Source organism: Schistocerca piceifrons, chromosome 1, assembly GCF_021461385.2.
Source record: "Schistocerca piceifrons isolate TAMUIC-IGC-003096 chromosome 1, iqSchPice1.1, whole genome shotgun sequence".
Classification (NCBI taxonomy): Eukaryota; Metazoa; Arthropoda; class Insecta; order Orthoptera; family Acrididae; genus Schistocerca; species Schistocerca piceifrons.
This window is the reverse complement of record NC_060138.1, coordinates 236,047,975-236,069,280: the sequence shown is the minus strand read 5'-3', so window position 1 is coordinate 236,069,280 and position 21,306 is coordinate 236,047,975. Positions and strand designations below refer to the sequence as shown.

General features: G+C 42.1%; 1 protein-coding gene across 1 annotated transcript in view; it reads left to right on the top strand.

Moving 5' to 3' along the window:
• Positions 1 to 21,306, top strand: part of LOC124804003 (cyclin-dependent kinase-like 4) — a 248,627-nt gene that overhangs the window by 205,799 nt on the left and 21,522 nt on the right. Inside the window, exons 6-7 of the mRNA XM_047264721.1 lie at positions 8,546 to 8,685; positions 17,659 to 17,802. Of these exons, the coding sequence (XP_047120677.1) occupies positions 8,546 to 8,685; positions 17,659 to 17,802 (284 nt within the window). The remainder of the gene's footprint in view (positions 1 to 8,545; positions 8,686 to 17,658; positions 17,803 to 21,306) is intronic.

Genomic DNA, 21,306 nt, shown 5'->3' with positions numbered 1-21,306 from the left:
TTAATTGCCGTAAATGTTTGATGGGCTTCGTGTTGGGCAATCTAGGTGGCCAAGCCATTACCTCGAACTGTCCAGAATGTTCTTCAAAATGGTTCAAATGGCTCTGAGCACTATGGGACTTAACATCTGTGGTCATCAGTCCCCTAGAACTTAGAACTATTTAAACCTAAATAACTTAAGGACATCACACACATCCATGCCCTAGGCCGGATTCGAACCTGCGACCGTAGCAGTCCCGCGGTTCCGGACTGAGCGCCTAGAACCGCTAGACCACCGCAGCCGGTCCAGAATGTTCTTCAAACTAGTTGCGAACAGTTCTGTCGCTATGGCATGACGCATTGTCATGCGTTAAAATTCAATCGCTGTTTGGGGACATGAATTACATGAATGGCTGTAAATGGTATCAAGTATCAGAAGATAACCATTCGCATTCAATGTTCCATGTAAACGCAGCCCACCAGCTTGCGCAGTGCCTGGTTGACAACTTCCGTCCATGGCTTCGTAGACTCTGCTCCACACTCGAATCCTAACATCAGCTTTTACCAACTGAAGTCGGAACTCATCCGACCAGGCTGCGTATTTCCAGTCGTCTAGGCTCCAACCGATATGGTCACGAGGCAAGGAGATACGCTGCAGATACTACCATAACCTATTAACCCCAAATTTCGCCGCAGGGTCCCGACGGGTACGTTCATCGTACGTCCAACATTTACTTCTGTGGTTATTTCACGCAATGTTGCTTGTCTGTTATCACTGACAACTCTACGCAAACACCACTGATCTCGGTAGTTAAGTGAAGGCCGTCGACAACCGCTTGTCCGTGATGAGACTGCTTCAACATGTGGTATTCTCGGCACACACTTGACACTGTGGATCTCGAAATATTGAATTTCTGAAATTGAGTGTCCCATGCGTCCAGCTGCAACAACCACGCAGCGTTCAAAGTCCGTCAGTTCCCGCCGGGCGGCCATAATGACCAGTGAACAACCATTGTAATTTCCTTTACACGTGACGTCTTCTTGAGTAACTTCCTGGAAGCTTTTTTAAACGTAGGAATTGTACCAAGTGTGTGCTGAACCATATATTCCACGTAAGTGACAATACTGCATGCTCTGTTACCTCATATAAAAAAAATAAAAAAAAAATAAAAAAAGAGGCTCTAAGCACTATGGGACTTAACATCTGAAGTCATCAGTCCCCTAGACTTACAACTACTTAAACGTAACTAACCTAAGGACGTCACACACATCTATGCCCAAGGCAGGATTCGAACCTGCGACCGTAGCAGCAGCGCGGTTCCGGACTGAAGCACCTAGAACTGCTCGGCCACAGAGGCCGGCTACCTTATGTCATCCGATACGATGACTAACTTTTAAATAGTTGTTAAATACGTTTTAAAAAGTTGGCTGAACTATTAAGTTGTGTGATATATTGATATACTTCGGAAATAATAAAGAGACACAGAGGATAGTGTGGAAGGAGTGTTTTGACCACATGATACACCCTAACGCAGTTAGAGATAAGGATAAGGATAAGGAGGTAGAAGTAAACTCTGAACTGTGGGAACATTGAGGGGGGGGGGGGGGGAAGGGGAAGGACCTGACATGGAAAGAAGTGGATATTACAGTGGACAAAAGGAAAGGAGGAAAAGCACTAGGTGGGAACGAAGTAAGTGTCGAAATGATGAAGGAAGTAGGGGGGGGGGGGGGAAGGTGACTGTATCGCGTGGAATGAGAAGAAGACTCCATAAGATTGGCGTGGGCATCAGTTGTTCCTATATTCAAGAGAGGGATCAGAAAGGATTGTAGAAATTACAGGGGAGTCACACTGATACCACGGTGTCCCAAGGTAGATGATAAAATCCTGGAGAACAGAATCAATCTTCGATAACAAATTGAGAAAAAAATAGCACGGCTTCAGACCTGCAAGATCAACTGTTAACATCTTTTCAGAGAGGCAGCTGCAGGAGCACCACTATGTGTTTGGGAGGGCCATGTGATGACTTTTTTGATATAGAAAGGGCATTTGATGGTGTCTGCAGAAAAAAGGTCTAGGAAGCACTAGAAAAGAAGGGAGTGTAATAAGAGACAACAAGCAGAGTGCAGGTAACGTACTGTGAGGTATGAGTTCTATTAACGAGGGAAATGAAAGTGAGCAGGGGATCCAGGTTCGAATCCTGGCCAAGGTACAAAATTTCGTTCATTACATCAGTCTGCATAGATACCTCAGTAAAATGCTGGTTTGGTTCCAGCAAACAGATTGTGTGAAACAGGGTGGTGCATTGATACCTCTCTTTTTCACTATGGTCTTGGATGCGACAATGACTAAGGTGGCAGAAAAGACTGGAGAAGACAAGATGAAAGCAGCTGTGTTCGTGGATGATCAGGGAAAACAGGGAGGAGGAGATTCAGGAACAACTGGATCCTTGAGAACAAAAATGCAAGCCAGTGTGGAATGAGACAAATGTTGAGTTCCTGTTTACAAGATTGATCAAGCAGCGGAATAAGGTTTGGGGTGAACAGCTGCAGAAGATAGAAAGCGTTAAGCAATTTGGAAGTGTGAGAGAGGAAAATGGAAGAATTGAGAAACATATCAGTAAACGTGGCAGACAGCCAACATCATTCCTGCGAAGTATCAGGAGCCTGGAACAAAGACGTCTCACAAACAAAGCAAAGAAGTTATATATACAAGTAACTACATCCCAATACTGACCTATGCATCTGAAACATGGGTATCGAAGAAAAGAGAAGTAAGCAGATTACAGGCCTGTGAAATGAAGCTCTTCAGAAGTAGGACACGAGTAACAAGGAGAGATAGAATAAGGAATAAAGGGGCAAGGGGAATAGTGAAAAAGGAAACCTTGCAGCATAAAAACATCAAGCCTAAGATGGCATGGGCACTTAAAGATAGTGGAAAACAAGAGGAATCCCAAGAAGATAATGAAACGGAGATGCGAAGGAAACGACCAAAGAGGAAGACCAAGGGATAAACGGCTGGAATATGTGGAGGAGAGTGCGAAAAAATATGTAGCTGTAAGGTTGTGGCCGGCAGTTTGCATGTCCTTATGTAGAGGGACACTCCACCGTCTCTGGTGTTACTTAGAGTTAGAAAAACAGTGACAGCCCCTTGTCATCAGTGCAGAGAGAGGTGCGCACGTTAGACTGGAGTACTTCCAGCACAGTTACTCTAGTACAACTTTAAGATGTGCCCTGCTGAGAAATGACGCAGGACACTCAGCGAAGCTTGAGTCATCAGAACTTGTCACTGACAGCTGACACAGAGTTAATTTGCAGTCGCAAAGAATCTTGTTGTAACTGTACAGAGCAGTTGCCCCTCAATTCTGTCCGTGTACTGGCTGCTGTTGGCACATTTTACTGTCGTGCTAAGGTAAACTCTGACAACGTTCGGGTTCAATAGCAGATAGCGGTCTACACAACTTTGCTGTCTACGTTTGTCGGTTCGTGTCAAGGTCGCTGAGCTGTCTGTTAATAATTTAGTAGCCCTCGCGCACCACCTGTAGAAAATCAATGGCAATGCCCGATGGTGGATTCCGATAGCTGCGCGTTAAGGTCATAGCATCTTCATAGCCCACACCAGTCGTATTATGCTGATCGGAAGTAGATACAGCATTTATCGTTAAATAACGTCTGACCAGATGGCCACGTCATTTTGTGTAGACGAAATTAATTTGCATTTATCGTTAAATAACAGCTGACCAGATGGCCACGTCATTTTGTGTAGACGAAATTAATTTGTCATGCACAGCGGTTCTTAGCCTTGCAATTGACGTAATGGAACACCCACACTTGATAAACGTAAAAGCCACAATGATGATATTATACAGATCTTTTCCACGAGCTGTTCCATTTTGCTGTGTTTTAATCACTTAATTAAAAGTCCATATTTGCTTTTCGGTGATGACTAAGGAAGGACATACGACAACATAAGAGTAGCAACTTTTGTTTTGGGAAAGATGGCCTTTTAAGTACTGGGTTTGTTAACATACATCGTTTCAAGTAAATGTTTAGGTTCTTCCAGAATAATACTTGATTTACAGTTCATGTGAATTTACTGGTCATAAGTACCTGTTGCCGGCCGTTGTGACCTAGCGGTTCTAGGCCCTTCAGTTCGGAACCAAGCTGCTGCTGCAGTCGCAGGTTCGAATCCTGCCTCGGGCATGGATGTGTGTGATGTCCTTAGGTTAGTTAGGTTTAAGTAGTTCTAAGTCTAGGGGACTGATGAACTCATATGTTAAGTCCCATAGTGCTCAGAGCGATTTGAACCATTTTTGAACCAAGTATCTGTTACACTATATTGTTTCTTGAGCAACTTACACTTCTGTAGCCTTTAGACTTGTTAACTTTCGAACGTCGATTGTATACAAAAGCAAAGTTTTGCCGATAAATGAGCGTACCTCTGTAATTTGAAATCATTTTATCCGGTTTTAGCCGTTAGAGATGGTGTAATTTGGTTGTAAGACCAGACTAGTCTCTGGGTTCCAGAAGGAAAAAGGGGAAAAGGTAACAATGCGCGTACGGATTTGACTGACGGGAAGAGTATTACCAAAAGCGGGTAGCCCAGCTGATGGCATCGTTTGCTGTCAAATGCTGCGTTTTTATCTCTTAACACAGAGCATGTAATAACCTTGTTATCACTTTTATTGAACATTTAGTACGGAGGTCAGTTCACGAGCGGTGAGACAGGCAAGCTTATGAACATTAACACTTGTTCATGACAGAACGTCGCTATTTTTAGAACTGCGCGGCATGATCTTGTTAAATTTTTGGGTCATGTAGACAAAGTATTAAAATTCTTTTTTCCGTATTACTGCAGGCATTATTTTCCTTTGTCTCTACAAATGCCGGGGTGGTTCCTTCGATGACGACACGGACGATTTCCTTCCCTGTTTTTCCCTAATCCAACCCTGTGCTGCATCTCTAATGACATCGTCACCAAAGGGACATTAAACCATAAAATCATAATAGACAGATCAAAAGCTCTGGATGGAAACGATGAGCGAAACTATTGGCCAGGGTTTTATTTAAGGAACTGTCACAGAATTCGTCTAGACTGATATAGGAACGACACGGATAACTAAAACAAACATATGTGCCATTACCTCTTGTATGTGGATCCAGCATTTTAATCGTTGCACCACATCGCTCCGTTGAATCACTTTTTTACTAATTTATGCTGTTAGAAAAGTTTTAGTTATTTAACTTCTTAATAAAAATAGTTCATATATACAGTTACTAACATTTTAAGAGGTCACGTATCATTTCATACGTACACGAGCATTTAATGTTTATGTTCATCGCTTATTGTTTACCAGTATGGGGAAATTGTCTTGAGATCTGAGCACCAAGCGTCTAGGTAACGATACGCTGCAATATTTATGTGGGAACGCAGACAGTGTCAAAAAACGACACAACAGTTTTACCGAGGTATTTGATCCAGAATTAGATTTTCACTCTGCAGCGGAGTGTGCGCTGATATGAAACTTCCTGGCAGATTAAAACTGTGTGCCGGACCGAGACTCGAACTCGGGACCTTTGCCATTCGCGGGCAATTGCTCTACCAACTTTTTTTTCTTTTCTTTTCTTTCTTTCTTTTTTTTTTTGTTCGATATAGTTCGCTGCGTTTGGTCTAGGCGGACGTCACAAGACATCCGTTCAAGTTGATCGTTGGTTCCTTTACTCAGTTTTTTTATTACAGAGGCCAAGGACCCCTCTGACCGAACACGCTGAGCTACCGTGCCGGCTGACCATCTGAGCTACCCAAGCACGACTCACGCCCCCTCCTCACAACTTTACTTCCACCAGTACATCGTCTCCTACCTTCCAAACTTTACAGAAGCTCTCCTGCGAACCATCCTGAAAGAAAGGATATTGCGGAGACATGGCTTAGCCACAGCCTAGGGAATGTTTCCAGGATGAGATTCTCACTCTGCAGCTGAGTGTGCGCTGATATGAAACTTCCTGGCAGATTAAAACTGTGTGTTGGACCGAGACTCGAACTAGGGAAATTTGCCTTTCGCGGGCAAGTGCTCTACCAACTGAGCTACCCAAGCATGACTCACGCCCCGTCCTCAGTTGGTAGAGCACTTGCCCGCGAAAGGCAAAGGTCCCGGGTTCGAGTCTCGGTCCGGCACTCAATTTTAATCTGCCAGGAAGTTTCATAACAGCGCACACTCCGCTGCAGAGTGAAAATCTCATTCTGTGGCTAAGCCATGTCTCCGCAATATCCTTTCTTTCAGGAGTGCTAGTCCTGCATAGTTCGCAGGAGAGCTTCTGTAAAGTTTGGAAGGTAAGAGACGAGGTACTGGTGGAAGTAAAGCTGTGAGGACAGGGCGTGAGTCGTGCTTGGGTAGCTCAGTTGGTAGAGCACTTGCCCGCGAAAGGCAAAGGTACAGAGTTCGAATCTCGGTCTGGCACACAGTTTTAATCTGCCAGGAAGTTTCGAGGTATTTGATATTTACTATTACTTAGTGATAAGGTAACGTAGTGCTTGTCATGAACACCATTCTTGAAAAATAAATGTTAACGAAGCTTTGTACAACTCCTATGATTAGTACTTATTTGCCAGACCAGTTTCAGGCATGATCGCCCATCAGCTGCAGATAACTAAGAAAATATAGACCAAGTAACAACTGATATGCCTTTCTTAGCCAATCGCAGATGAAGGGTGATAATGAGTGAACTTGCTCCGATAAAAAGTTTGAATAAATAAAAGTAAATTAATACTATCAACTTTAGTGTACATTTCAGTGTCAAAAACAACTTTCATCAAACACATTACAGTTTCACAGAAACCATGCTTCAAAGATTGTCTGTATATTGCTCGTTTCTTTAACATTAAACCATTTGTTACTGCATATTACGGCATCTATGTTCATTTTTTCAGACAATGTCTTAGCTCTGAAGACAAAATATTAGTCACGCTATTAAAAGAGCATGTTAGCCGGTTTAGAGCGCTGCAGTTGGTGCAGAAATGGCCCCAGGCATTTCTCTCGACTACTGACCTAAGTAGCGGCAGTTCAGTCATATTTAAGTGCCAGTCGGTTGCATTGAATCAACGTAGTAAGAAGGATCGACGTAGAGGCATGTCAGAGCTCCAGAAAGGAGCTGTCATGTTTGCCGTGTTCATGAGTACACCGTGAATCAAGATGCTAGATTTACTGGTACGTCAACGCGGTGTGTCCATTGTGTCTATTAGGAACGCTAAACCAGTCGTAAGCACGTGGTTGTAAAAATAACCTAACAGACAGGAACGGAAAAGTCCTAACCGGCAGGGAGCAGAGACGATTAAATGACAGTCGGCTCAGATCGGACAGGAATTGCTGCTGTCAACGAAAGCAAGTCTATTTCAACCAGATCACGAGCGAACATTACGAAGGGAAATGGAATGGATGGACATTTTGAATCATGTACCTCGAAAGGCAACTGTAAACAACAGCGCATGAAGCTGCACGTAGTGGAAAGAAGGTCATGCCTGTCACGCTGGACACCATACTCATTGATTGTTTTGAGAATAATTCGATAACTGCACATAATCACAGCTATTTTTAATTAAATTACCGGTTTCGGCCGGCATTAGCCATCCTCAGATCATAAAATACGGATTGTGGAGATGTGTAGTGTGGGCCGACCAGTGGAACTTTTACTCTTTCAGAAGACGCAAGGCACGAGGGTACGGATGGTCCTGACGTTTTGGAATGTTTCTCGTGTCATGACTTCGGTGCACCCATTACTGTGAACATGAACTAGGACGTTTATTTCAACATTATTGGTGACTGTGTTGCTCTGTCTTCTGCACTTTATGAAGACTGTGCTGTGAACACTCCCGTCTTCCAGCATGACGACAGCCATTTTCATCTAGTTTGGCGAACACTCGCGCAGTTTATTGCAGCCGGCCGGGGTGGCCGAGCGGTTCTAGGTGCTACAGTCTGCAACCGCGCGACCGCTACGACCGCGGGTTCGAATCCTGCCTCGGGCATGAATGTGTGTGATATTCTTAGGTTAGTTAGGTTTAAGTAGTTCTAAGTTCTAGGGGACTGATGACCTCAGAAGTTAAGTTCCACAGTCCTCAGAGCCATTTGAACCACTTTAGTTTATCGCACTTGGACCGGCATGCTAAATCAGCCGATCTTAATTCCAGGGAAAAATGTCTGGGGCTTTTTATAATTGCGCGTGAAACGTAACCATCAATACCCTCACAATATGATAGCTCTATCTGTGTATAGAATACCTCAAGAAACCTGTGGAATTTCTTCAATGCTTAGCTGTAACTATCATCAAAGCTAGTTTCGGTGTTATATGTACAAGTTTGTGTCTCATGGGTATTTTATTTTAAATTTTATTTTTACCCAGGGTGTTTTTCTGATGGCCTTTGTGTGTAGAGGTTCGTCTAAAATTCAGAAAAAGTAACAGAAAGACAACATTGTATGTTTGACGTGTTGCAACATACGTGATATTCCTACTATCGTAATTTCACGAACTAGAACAATGCTGTTAGCAGGATGTTGACTGTGTGGCTCCTCCCGCAGGTGAGCTGATCCCTCGGCACCAGAGCGTCTTCCGGACCAGCGAGTTCTTCTGCGGGGTGAAGCTGCCGCCCCCTGAGGCTGGCGAGACGCTGGAGCAGCGCTTGCCCAGCGCCTCCAACACGGCCATCGACATGCTCAAGGTACGCCTCTCCACGACAGAGCTCCACGCCCCTGATCCCCTACACGAGCATTTGGCACTAACAAGTGTGGTGATTTACGAGGGATAGTCGTGAAGTTTTAATTAACGCCCCGACCCTACAATGAGACTCATTTTTCCCAACGATGGGCATCTTGTCTGAGTCCTTGACCGTAGCATGTGTGATTGCGTCCTACACAGAATGAAACAGAGCGTTCTTTTACACAGCTTGCGGTGATATTTCGCGTTGGCAGCCTTTGACGATTTAACCCTCACGAGCATAATCTGTTAGTACCACATCACAGCAGATTCTAAGAAATACTCAGCACCATCTTGCCCAATGGCTGTTGGGTCTTGGCATTTTACTGTGTTGCTGAATCCACACGTTCTCACTGCTTCACTGCTTGCTTTATTCCATTGTCTTAGGTTCATAATGATACACACTGCACTAGTCCACGATGATTAGGTGGCTAAGGTCCGACCCCGGTAGCTGAGTGGTCAGCGTGACAGAATGTCAATCCTACGGGCCCGGGTTCGATTCCCGGCTGCCCGGCTGGGTCGGAGATTTTCTCCGCTCAGGGACTGGGTCTTGTGTTGTCCTAATCACCATCATTTCATCCCCATCGACGCGCAAGTCGCCGAAGTGGCGTCCAATCGAAAGACTTGCACCAGGCGAACGGTCTACCCGACGGTAAGCCCTCGTCACACGACATTATTATTATAGGTGGCTAAGAAGACATATGGACTGGCCTGACACTTCAGAATTTCCGCACCTGTCTGTTAGGTGTGTTTTCTAAATGTATGTGAGGCGGGCGGCGACCTTCGATTTCTAAATGTCGTTCAAGATGCTGTAAACGGATTGGTGACTCACTGTCATTTTTCCACTATCTGTGCGGCTCTGATACGGTCTTCGAGTACCAGGGCCACTTCTCTTGCTATTCCCGGTTCTTCACAGAGAAATGGTCTGTCATATAGTTCGTTTACATTCAGACTGTTTGACCACGCTGGAAGCGTCTGTGCCATTTAGGCACTGTGTCAAACGATGTGCATTGTTGCCCTAAGTTACAAGTACGTACCAAAAAAGCAAGAATTTTTTTGATTAGCATGACCGCTAGTAAATTCTCTAGGTTATTAATGAATGAGCTTATGAAAGTGAGTGTGAGAGAGAAGTAGTGGATATCCATATCAGTCCAAGAATTGCACTATAGTAATAACGAATGTAATTAGTAATGGTAATTTTGGTATCATGATTACTCAATTATCTCACACACGGATCCTCAACTTTGCACAAGTTCTTCTATTTTCCATTGTCTCTTGGTCAGATTGAGACAATGTCAGTACTCACCATGTGGAAGTGCTTGTTCCTAATTCAAAATCTGCACAGGCAATTCTTAAATATTCTCAGCTTATACTCAAAAATGGTTCAAATGGCTCTGAGCACTATGGGACTCAACATCTGAGGTCATCAGTCCCCTAGAACTTAGAACTACTTAAACCTAACTAACCTAAGGACATCACACATATCCATGCCCGAGGCAGGATTCGAACCTGCGACCGTAGCGGTCGCGCGGTTCCACACTGAAGCGCCTAGAACCGCTCGGCTACTCCGGCCGGCTGGCTTATACTCACACACGCAAGTATCTCAGCTTAAAATTACCACATGCAAGTATCTCAGCTTAAAATTACCACACGTGATTTCATTGTGACCGTTGGTCACCACCAAAGAATCCTAAGTTCCCCATGGTTTTTACCTGCCTTGACATGAACCTTCCACCAATAAGTTTTGTTCTCGTCGATATTCTGAAAAGGGAAATCATTATTTCTAGCTTGTCTTAAATATTCCACGTGCGTACCATTCCCATATTCTCTAATTTTACAGAGCACACTGAAAATACGTGTTTCAGCTACAGAAATCAGCGACAGAGTGTCGGAACATGGCCGTTCACCAGGTCATCCCACGCTTCCTCAGAAGTTGGCGAGGATCCCGTTACCGTCAGCCACACTCCAGGCCCTCTAGTGCTCTTAGAATACTTCCTTTCTTTTGTTGCGCCAAAGGTGACCAGAAGACTGTCTCAAAGATAATTACAGATTCTACATTCACTATCTTTGGTCAGTAGACAACAAACCATTCATTCATTTCTCAAACATCACAAAAGTGGACATATGGATCTATTTTTGAAGGAAGTGCACATACGAATAATTAAATATCCAAATTGTCCTTTTCTACATCAGTATACGGTTTCAGTGTATTGAATAAAATTATTATCATAAAACTGCTGTTCTAACATGAACAACGAAGTATGTTGTTATACAACGGGTATTACTATACTCAATGAAGTAAATCTTTTCTGTGTCGGGTAGTACTGTACCCTAGCACCAATATCAACAACCAGCAGAGTGCAGTAACCAACTGAGGACACATTCAACTGTTCTTGACTCCCGCTGCTTTACTCGCATCGATTGAATGATCTGCACAATTTTTTGTTTTTGTTTTTCTTTAATCGAATTTATGTGCTATTACTCCCCCCCATGAACCATGGACCTTGCCGTTGGTGGGGAGGCTTGCGTGCCTCAGCGATACAGATAGCCGTACCGTAGGTGCAACCACAACGGAGGGGTATCTGTTGAGAGGCCAGACAAACGTGTGGTTCCTGAAGAGGGGCAGCAGCCTTTTCAGTAGTTGCAAGGGCAACAGTCTGGATGATTGACTGATCTGGCCTTGTAACAATAACCGAAACGGCCTTGCCGTGCCGGTACTGCGAACGGCTGAAAGCAAGGGGAAACTACAGCCGTAATTTTTCCCGAGGGCATGCAGCTTTACTGTATGATTACATGATGATGGCGTCCTCTTGGGTAAAATGTTCCGGAGGTAAAATAGTCCGGGCGGGGACTACTCAAGAGGATGTCGTTATCAGGAGAAAGAAAACTGGCGTTCTACGGATCGGAGCGTGGAATGTCAGATCCCTTAATCGGGCAGGTAGGTTAGAAAATTTAAAAAGGGAAATGGATAGGTTGAAGTTAGATATTGTGGGAATTAGTGAAGTTCGGTGGCAGGAGGAACAAGACGTCTGGTCAGGTGACTACAGGGTTATAAACACAAAATCAAATAGGGGTAATGCAGGAGTAGGTTTAATAATGAATAGGAAAATAGGAATGCGGGTAAGCTACTACAAACAGCATAGTGAACGCATTATTGTGGCCAAGATAGATACGAAGCCCACACCTACTACAGTAGTACAAGTTTATATGCCAACTAGCTCTGCAGATGACGAAGACATTGAAGAAATGTATGATGAAATAAAAGAAATTATTCAGATTGTGAAGGGAGACGAAAATTTAATAGTCATGGGTGACTGGAATTCGAGTGTAGGAAAAGGGAGAGAAGGAAACATAGTAGGTGAATATGGATTGGGGGACAGAAATGAAAGAGGAAGCCGCCTGGTAGAATTTTGCACAGAGCACAACATAATCATAACTAACACTTGGTTTAAGAATCATGAAAGAAGGTTGTATACATGGAAGAACCCTGGAGATACTAAAAGGTATCAGATAGATTATATAATGGTAAGACAGAGATTTAGGAACCAGGTTTTAAATTGTAAGACATTTCCAGGGGCAGATGTGGACTCTGACCACAATCTATTGGATATGACCTGTAGATTAAAACTGAAGAAACTGCAAAAAGGTGGGAATTTAAGGAGATGGGACCTGGATAAACTGAAAGAACCAGAGGTGGTACAGAGATTCAGGGAGAGCATAAGGGAGCAATTGACAGGAATGGGGGAAATAAATACAGTAGAAGAAGAATGGGTAGCTTTGAGGGATGAAGTAGTGAAGGCAGCAGAGGATCAAGTAGGTAAAAAGACGAGGGCTAGTAGAAATCCTTGGGTAACAGAAGAAATATTGAATTTAATTGATGAAAGGAGAAAATATAAAAATGCAGTAAGTGAAACAGGCAAAAAGGAATACAAACGTCTCAAAAATGAGATCGACAGGAAGTGAAAAATGGCTAAGCAGGGATGGCTAGAGGACAAATGTAAGGATGTAGAGGCCTATCTCACTAGGGGTAAGATAGATACCGCCTACAGGAAAATTAAAGAGACCTTTGGAGATAAGAGAACGACTTGTATGAATATCAAGAGCTCAGATGGAAACCCAGTTCTAAGCAAAGAAGGGAAAGCAGAAAGGTGGAAGGAGTATATAGAGGGTCTATACAAGGGCGATGTACTTGAGGACAATATTATGGAAATGGAAGAGGATGTAGATGAAGATGAAATGGGAGATATGATACTGCGTGAAGAGTTTGACAGAGCACTGAAAGACCTGAGTCGAAACAAAGCCCCCGGAGTAGACAATATTCCATTGGAACTACTGACGGCCGTGGGAGAGCCAGTCCTGACAAAACTCTACCATCTGGTGAGCAAGATGTATGAGACAGGCGAAATACCCTCAGACTTCAAGAAGAATATAATAATTCCAATCCCAAAGAAAGCAGGTGTTGACAGATGTGAAAATTACCGAACTATCAGCTTAATAAGTCACAGCTGCAAAATACTAACACGAATTCTTTACAGACGAATGGAAAAACTAGTAGAAGCCAACCTCGGGGAAGATCAGTTTGGATTCCGTAGAAACACTGGAACACGTGAGGCAATACTGACCTTACGACTTATCTTAGAAGAAAGATTAAGGAAAGGCAAACCTACGTTTCTAGCATTTGTAGACTTAGAGAAAGCTTTTGACAATGTTGACTGGGATACTCTCTTTCAAATTCTAAAGGTGGCAGGGGTAAAATACAGGGAGTGAAAGGCTATTTACAATTTGTACAGAAACCAGATGGCAGTTATAAGAGTCGAGGGACATGAAAGGGAAGCAGTGGTTGGGAAGGGAGTAAGACAGGGTTGTAGCCTCTCCCCGATGTTGTTCAATCTGTATATTGAGCAAGCAGTAAAGGAAACAAAAGAAAAATTCGGAGTAGGTATTAAAATTCATGGAGAAGAAATAAAAACTTTGAGGTTCGCCGATGACATTGTAATTCTGTCCGAGACAGCAAAGGACTTGGAAGAGCAGTTGAATGGAATGGACAGTGTCTTGAAAGGAGGATATAAGATGAACATCAACAAAAGCAAAACAAGGATAATGGAATGTAGCCTAATTAAGTCGGGTGATGCTGAGGGAATTAGATTCGGAAATGAGGCACTTAAAGTAGTAAAGGAGTTTTGCTATTTGGGGAGCAAAATAACTGATAATGGTCGAAGTAGAGAGGATATAAAATGTAGGCTGGCAATGGCAAGGAAAGCGTTTCTGAAGAAGAGAAATTTGTTAACATCCAGTATTGATTTAAGTGTCAGGAAGTCATTTCTGAAAGTATTCGTATGGAGTGTAGCCATGTATGGAAGTGAAACATGGACGATAAATAGTTTGGACAAGAAGAGAATAGAAGCTTTCGAAATGTGGTGCTACAGAAGAATGCTGAAGATTAGATGGGTAGATCACATAACTAATGAGGAAGTATTGAATAGGATTGGGGAGAAGAGAAGTTTGTGGCACAACTTGACCAGAAGAAGGGATCGGTTGGTAGGACATGTTCTGAGGCATCAAGGGATCACCAATTTAGTATTGGAGGGCAGCGTGGAGGGTAAAAATCGTAGAGGGAGACCAAGAGATGAATACACTAAGCAGATTCAGAAGGATGTAGGTTGCAGTAGGTACTGGGAGATGAAAAAGCTTGCACAGGATAGAGTAGCATGGAGAGCTGCATCAAACCAATTTCAGGACTGAAGACCACAGCAACAACAACTCCCACTGATCATGTGTAAACCTACATACTGTAAAATAGTTAGTGATCCTTTACATGGCTACCAGTCTTTGCGAGTTAAAAGGTGAACGAGACAAATCAGCTAAGTTACACTCGGTGCTGAGTTCTCTCACCTCAATCGGATATCCCTGTACATGGAACCTTATTTAAACGTGGTATCTATTTTGTCATCAGTAATGATTAGTTTGGATCGTAATTAATACAAGGGAAGTTTATAAACATGTATTAGGCCTACTGAAAAATTAATTGTATTAAAAATATGTTTCTTTTTCTATGGATTTCTGACAAAGCGGGTTTGTCGTGGTGACTGTTAAATAACTTCCTCTTATGTAGTTCCCAAACTGCAACACCCTCTAAAATTTTCACTCGAATTAAAGTCGAAGAGGCATGAATTTTTTGAATGTGCTTTTGAATAAAAAGCAGTTCTGATTTCATATTTAAATATTTTCGAGCGTTTCATCCCCTATTTCACCCCCATATGTGCTGAATTTCCAAAAACACTGAAACACGTTGTTTTTATTTCTCTTCTAGAAGTCAGATACCAATATTCTTATATGTAGCTTTGAAATTGTTTTGGAGTTCTTTAATAACGATTTATTTTAAAAAAGTTCACCCGCTATGTTACCCCCTTAGGGGTTGATTTTCTAAAAATGCTGATCGAGAAACCAAATACAAATTTTCGTAGTTCTACCTTATCTTAATAACGACATATTGTCGAAAAAACTTTCCTCCCCCATGTCATCCTCTCAGGGTTGGAATTTCGAAAAATTATTAAACGATGCCTAAAATATAAAATCAACACCCTCTACAAATTTCAAGCTTCCAGCCTTAGCGGTTTCGGCTGGGCGATGATGATTCCACCAGACAGGACATTTCCTTTGATATATAGAGATGGATAAAGCATGCAGTAAAGAGCTCTTGATGTTGTTATATAGACGTTATTACAGCTCTCTATAAGTGTAGCCCATTAGCTCTATAGGAACCAGTTTGGTTTCATAAGTTTGTCAAATGCTTTAAATTGTTGTTTTATCTTAGCACTTACCAGCATAATGGAAGCTTATTATTCTACACGGGAAATGGCAGACACGATCTATTATTATGGTCTGGTAAATGGAAGCAACCGTCGATCCCGTGTAGTGAATGCTGAAAAATATCAGAATCCGAGGCACTATTTGCACAGTTACTCACCAGCGTTTTTCAGCGACTAGCAGATTCTGGCTCCATAGCTCCAACAAAGGCTGATCGTGGTGGACTTGGCATCTTCATGATCCAGTTGGGTAGGAGCGGGTATTGCAACGAGTGGAAGAAGATCCTGGAGCTCGGGTACACAGGAGTACAACATCTACTGGTTTAATCTTCTTGTCTCGAAGATACTGCATGAACACTTGCTACACTCATATCGCGTACAGCATGTACAAGCCCTTCGGCCACCAAGGTCAGTCTGCCTTCATGCAGTTCTAACTGGTTTTGCAAACACGGTTTTTCGCAAGAAAGATACAATTTACAGACGAGGCTGTTTTCAGTCGACTTGGTATTGTGAATTCGTGCGATCCAAATGCAGTTAAGGAAGCCAGGGTTCAGCGCCGATTTTCGATTAATGTGTGGGCAGAAATTATTATCGATAGACTAGTAAGGCGTTAGTATTACCAATAAGGTCGATAGGTGCAAGATATCGTCAGTTCCTGTCAGACGACTTTCCTGTACTTCTAGAGGTGGTACCAATCCAGAAACGCCTGGACATATGGTTTCTCCGAAACGACCGAGAATACTTCGCACAGCCATTTAAAGGGCAATAGATTGCTCGGGACGGTCCCTAATGCCGGCCAGTTCGTTCCCTCGGTCTTATTTCGTTGGAACTTCTGTTGTGGGAACATCGTAGTCTTTTATACCAGCCGGCCACGGTGGTCTAGCGGTTCTAGGCGCTCATTCCGGAACCGCGCGACTGCTACGGTCGCAGGTTTGAATCCTGCCTCGGGCATGAATGTGTGTGATGTTCTTAGGTTAGTTAGGTTTAAGTAGTTCTAAGTGACTGATGACCACAGATGTTAAGTCCCATAGTGCTCAGAGCCATTTGAACCATTTGAACTTTTATACCAAAGCTTCAATAATGATGTACAGACACTACAGAAACGCGCCATCAGTCTTGGTGACCAACGTCGAGATTTTTCGACAGACGTCGGACAGAAGCTTGCCTTACTATGTGTGGACACGGTACTGAGCACCTCCTTTAACGACGGCTCAGAAGTGCACGTAATTTGTAACAGCAAGCACTGTCCTTGATGTGCTCTGCTGTGTCATAGTAACATAATAATGTTCTCTCACTTGTTTGCTGTATTCTGTTGGTTGTTCGTAACTATAAAGAGCTTGTAATAGATGAGATGCACTTCACAGCAGTGAAGAGGAACAAGTCTAAGTTTACGTTTTAGAGCCGATGTTTACTGACATATTTTTTGGCCCTTACTACTACCTCTCAAAATATGGAATACTTCTTTTATATCGATGTTGTTAGTGTTTAAGTAGTCTCTGTGTTCAGCCGCGTACAGTTTTTATCTGTTGTGGACTTTCTTTTAATCACTTACAGGGTGGGTATTTCAGGTCACATTTTGATCAAGTGTTAGACTAAGGAATCGCAGTATTGCAGTTGGATGGATAGGACGAGTGTGGACTGTACGGCAGACGTCTCGAAGGTGGAATGCTCGGAACGGTTTTCCTTTACGCAGTGACTACGCTGGAGCTATTACAACAGAACAGGTACCAATGGCGATGAATTGCAATGGAGCTGGAGGCCTCCTGGGGATCAACGAAATGTATGATGGAGAGAAGGCAGTATCGCCAGTGTAAGCAGGTACTTGGAGGGGTTGGGAGGAATGGTTACAGGAGAAGGCATTGTTGTCATAAGATGGCTGCTTCTTAAATTTCTTAAGGCATGATAAATTTTTAGTCTCTGTGCGCAATGTTTCTGGGCTACTCTATAGTGGGATGGTGTAAGTTATACTTCTGAAAATAGATATTTATTAAAGAATTTGTAGAATGTTCCTTACAAGCTTACGTCAAGGTTTCGGAAAAGACACGAAGTAGGCCCACCTAAAGACAGAGTGGATGTGATACATCCTTGCACCTGTGGCCATTTCGTACTTAAAATCATTGCGCTGCTTGCAGAAATGCCTGGACATGGATCCTGTCAGGAGATGGAGCTGCGAGCGGCTGTTGAAGCACCAGTTCTTCGACAACTTCCACTACGAAATTCCTCAGGCGGACCTGGAGGAGTTCGAGAAGCTGCGGAAGACACGCGACAGATCCAGAGTGAGTATGACGTATGGCTGCCAAATCCTCAAAATCTGGCCCAGGGTTCAAAATCTACAGTTTTGTAATTTACACTTACGGTGATGAATTGATTTTAGTAATTTTAAAACCATTACTATGCATTTGTCTGAGATTCATTATTTAGAAACATTTTATTGTTCTGCTGCCCATTGGTACCAGGTTCACTCTAAAGAAAAACAAGACTGCTATCTAATAATGTCAGTGTTTTTGTATGATATAGCTGTTGGTAGGGCATAACAAAACATAATTTAATAAGGGTCCAAGAGTTACTGCGAACATAAGCAGGAGAGTAAAGAGTCACACCGAACATAAGCATGATGATAACAGCAAATCTGATATTAGATTAAAATGTTATATGTCATATTTACCTTGTGAATGAAGATAAATTTACTGTTCATGTTTGCTTTCAAATACATAATTGTGTGCAAAGGGTACTGAATTTAGAAAATAGGGAGCAGATAACAGAACGTATGCTCCACAGTCTGCATTACTATAATTGCAAATTATGTACACAAATATCCCTCGTGAATCAGTCTATTTATTAGTGAAATTCGTCTGAAAATCCCTGCGGTAAGACCTTAGACAAGCGTTCAAATACTTACAGTAAAACACTTCGGAGGACTATAAATTACAATAAGTATAGGTGGTATAAAGCTAATACCTATCACTATGTGCAAGAAATGTTTAGCAAGGCAGATTTCAGTTTCTGTGTATTGTATCTAACTATTTCTACAATAACACATTTTATTCTTCTTAGTGATTTGTGACCCTGAACTTACTGTTTCTGCTATGGATCCAACACTGCTTAAAATTACCTTTAATTGTTGTTAATGTATAGCTCCACATTTGTAAGAAACACTACTAAGATCTGCAAGAAATGAACTTTAAGGTTATGTAAAGCAGTTTGAATATAAATTTGTAATTTACCTCATTACATGGTTTTAGAAATCTCATGCTGGACCTATCGTAACTGATCTCCAAAGAAAATAAGTTGCTCGAATATTGGACAGCTTTTTCGGATCTGGAGTAGTGTGTGTAACCTTAGTATTACAGTATACTTTGAAAATATCTCTCTCCACCAGCCGACGTATGTCTGTTTCTGTAAAGCAGTTTGAATATAAATTTGTAATTTACCTCATTATGTGGTTTTAGAAATCTCATGCTGGACCTATCGTAACTGATCTCCAAAGCAAATAAGTTGCTCGAATATTGGCCAGCTTTTTCAGATCTAGGGTAGTGTGTGTAACCTTAATATTACAGTGTACTTTGAAAATATCTCTCTCCACCAGTTGTAAATTTCACTGTTCCAAGTGTCACGGTGCACCAAAACAGAGGCTCACACTTCGCTTCTTATCCTGTGTACCTTTCAATATTTTTGTGGGTACATACTTGCCATGTTTTTTTATTTTTTTTCAATTATGATGAATCCTGTGCTGTACCCTTACACTACTTGTAGTTTTGCAAAACATTGTCTCGTACAAGGAGCGCAAATTTAGTATTTATGATATTAATTTCTGATTTTAGAGATAATAAAAAGATATTCAAATTTCATTAAATTTCTCTTACGGTTAGCAGAGTAAGATAGTCGAGAGACAACAACATTTCAGCGGTTTTCCCCTGTCACCCTCAGGAGGTACCTCAGACAGGAGCGGTGTGTGCCCTCTCTTAACAAGGTCGCAGCAGTGCCCTCTTCGGATCGCAGATGGCTGCCCCGTGGTTTGAGGTGGCTGCCTGCGATCGACCATCTTTCTTCCTCCTTCAGTCGACGCAAGCTCTGCAGGTATACACTTGTGGCCAAAGTTTGGAATCACCCAGAAATATTTGGCAGCGGCAATGTTAAATAAATTGTACGCAAACAAGTATTCGTCTCCTTGTAGCGTGTTCTCTGTTTCAGTACATTGTTCTATTCATTCTCCTTAGTATGGAACATATGAAGGTAATGCATTGTTTTTGTTTGATTCGGGCTATTGACACTTTTGCTCTCTACGTAGCTGCATACAGATAGTTTTATTTACTTTTGTTTGTAGTGTAGCCTTCATCTGTTTAGGGGAGTGTGCGCTGAAGTGTTCATCCCTGTAACATGAAAACTACCTTCTACTACAAGGAACCTAAATAGGCTTTCTGCATGATGCGAACAGTACTCTCCTCGCTGACCCACCCTACCACTCCAAATATATTGACGCCTAGCAAATATACTGACGTCTAGTTGAAATCCGCAGTCAGTCGCTGTCTGCACCAGCTTTCTGTTCTGCGATGTACCATGCGTTTTCAGTAAGACTCCTGTCTGAAAGTAAACACATCCATCTGTTACATTAAAAAATCGTACCCTCAAATTATCGGCTCTTTATGTATGCAGATTTGCATGTATCAGTACTGGCAGGTATGAATCAGATTTTGTATGACCTCGGCTGTAATTTATTGCCACTGTTTATGTTCTCTGATTGAAGCGATGAGAAAACAATACCAATATATTCTGCTTCGTGATCACCTCACACGTTTCCCATGTTGGAAGAAACACCTGAAAGTCGCCTCATTGAAAACCATCAGTGATAGCTACAGTTCTACAGTTCAGTGCACATACTGACGAAATGACACCATCGAATATATCATATCTCTTCTGTGATAACTTCGGTTTTCTAGTGAATGTTTACCATTTCATACACGCTCCTGAAACAAAATGTAGCTTCTAGAAGCATTGCTTCTACCCGGCCTGAAGAATGTCTTGTCACTTTCTTGCAAAGCGTCATGGTGATGCTTTCTATTTGACCACATGTAACATGGTTAGTAGAAGCTTATTTCTTTGATAGCATGTTGTCAAGACCGCAGTCTTTGATTAGCGCGCAGTCTGCAAATTAAGTAATTCTTTCTGTGTTGTCTGTTGATTTTAATATTAGAGACTTTATGTAAAGTTCTTCTGTAAGAATGAAATAATTAGACAATATTAAATAAAGATTTAGTTCATACGTCTGTTTTCAACTTGGGACCTACACTTTCACTATTGACATGTAATATGGCGCTGAACTAATACTTCGACTTAAAAATATGCGTATCGCTTAATCGATAAGTCATTCGTACATTTTATCAGATACACTCCATAAAAGGTTTCAATGAAAATTACTTCTCACTGTAAAAAACTAACTGCTATTAAAATATGTTGCCGAAAGTTGTAATTTCAGGTTTCTACAGCAAAGAAAAATAATCCGGACGCGGAATTTATTTACATTCAGTAGGTAAACAAGGAGTTTTATACGAAGTGATTCCAAACTTGAGGCCACGAATGTAGCTATGCAGCTCGAGAGGTCATAACATGATACCATACTAGAAAGTCTGCCTCTTCCCGAACGACTTTTTGTTCTGTTTATGAAACTGTGCAAAGTATGCGATATTGCTAACTTGGAGTTAATGAGACGACGAAACTGATTCTGTTTTCAAAGCCGAAGTGTCGTAATAGAGAAAACATTATTATATTTTCTTTCTTCAGCG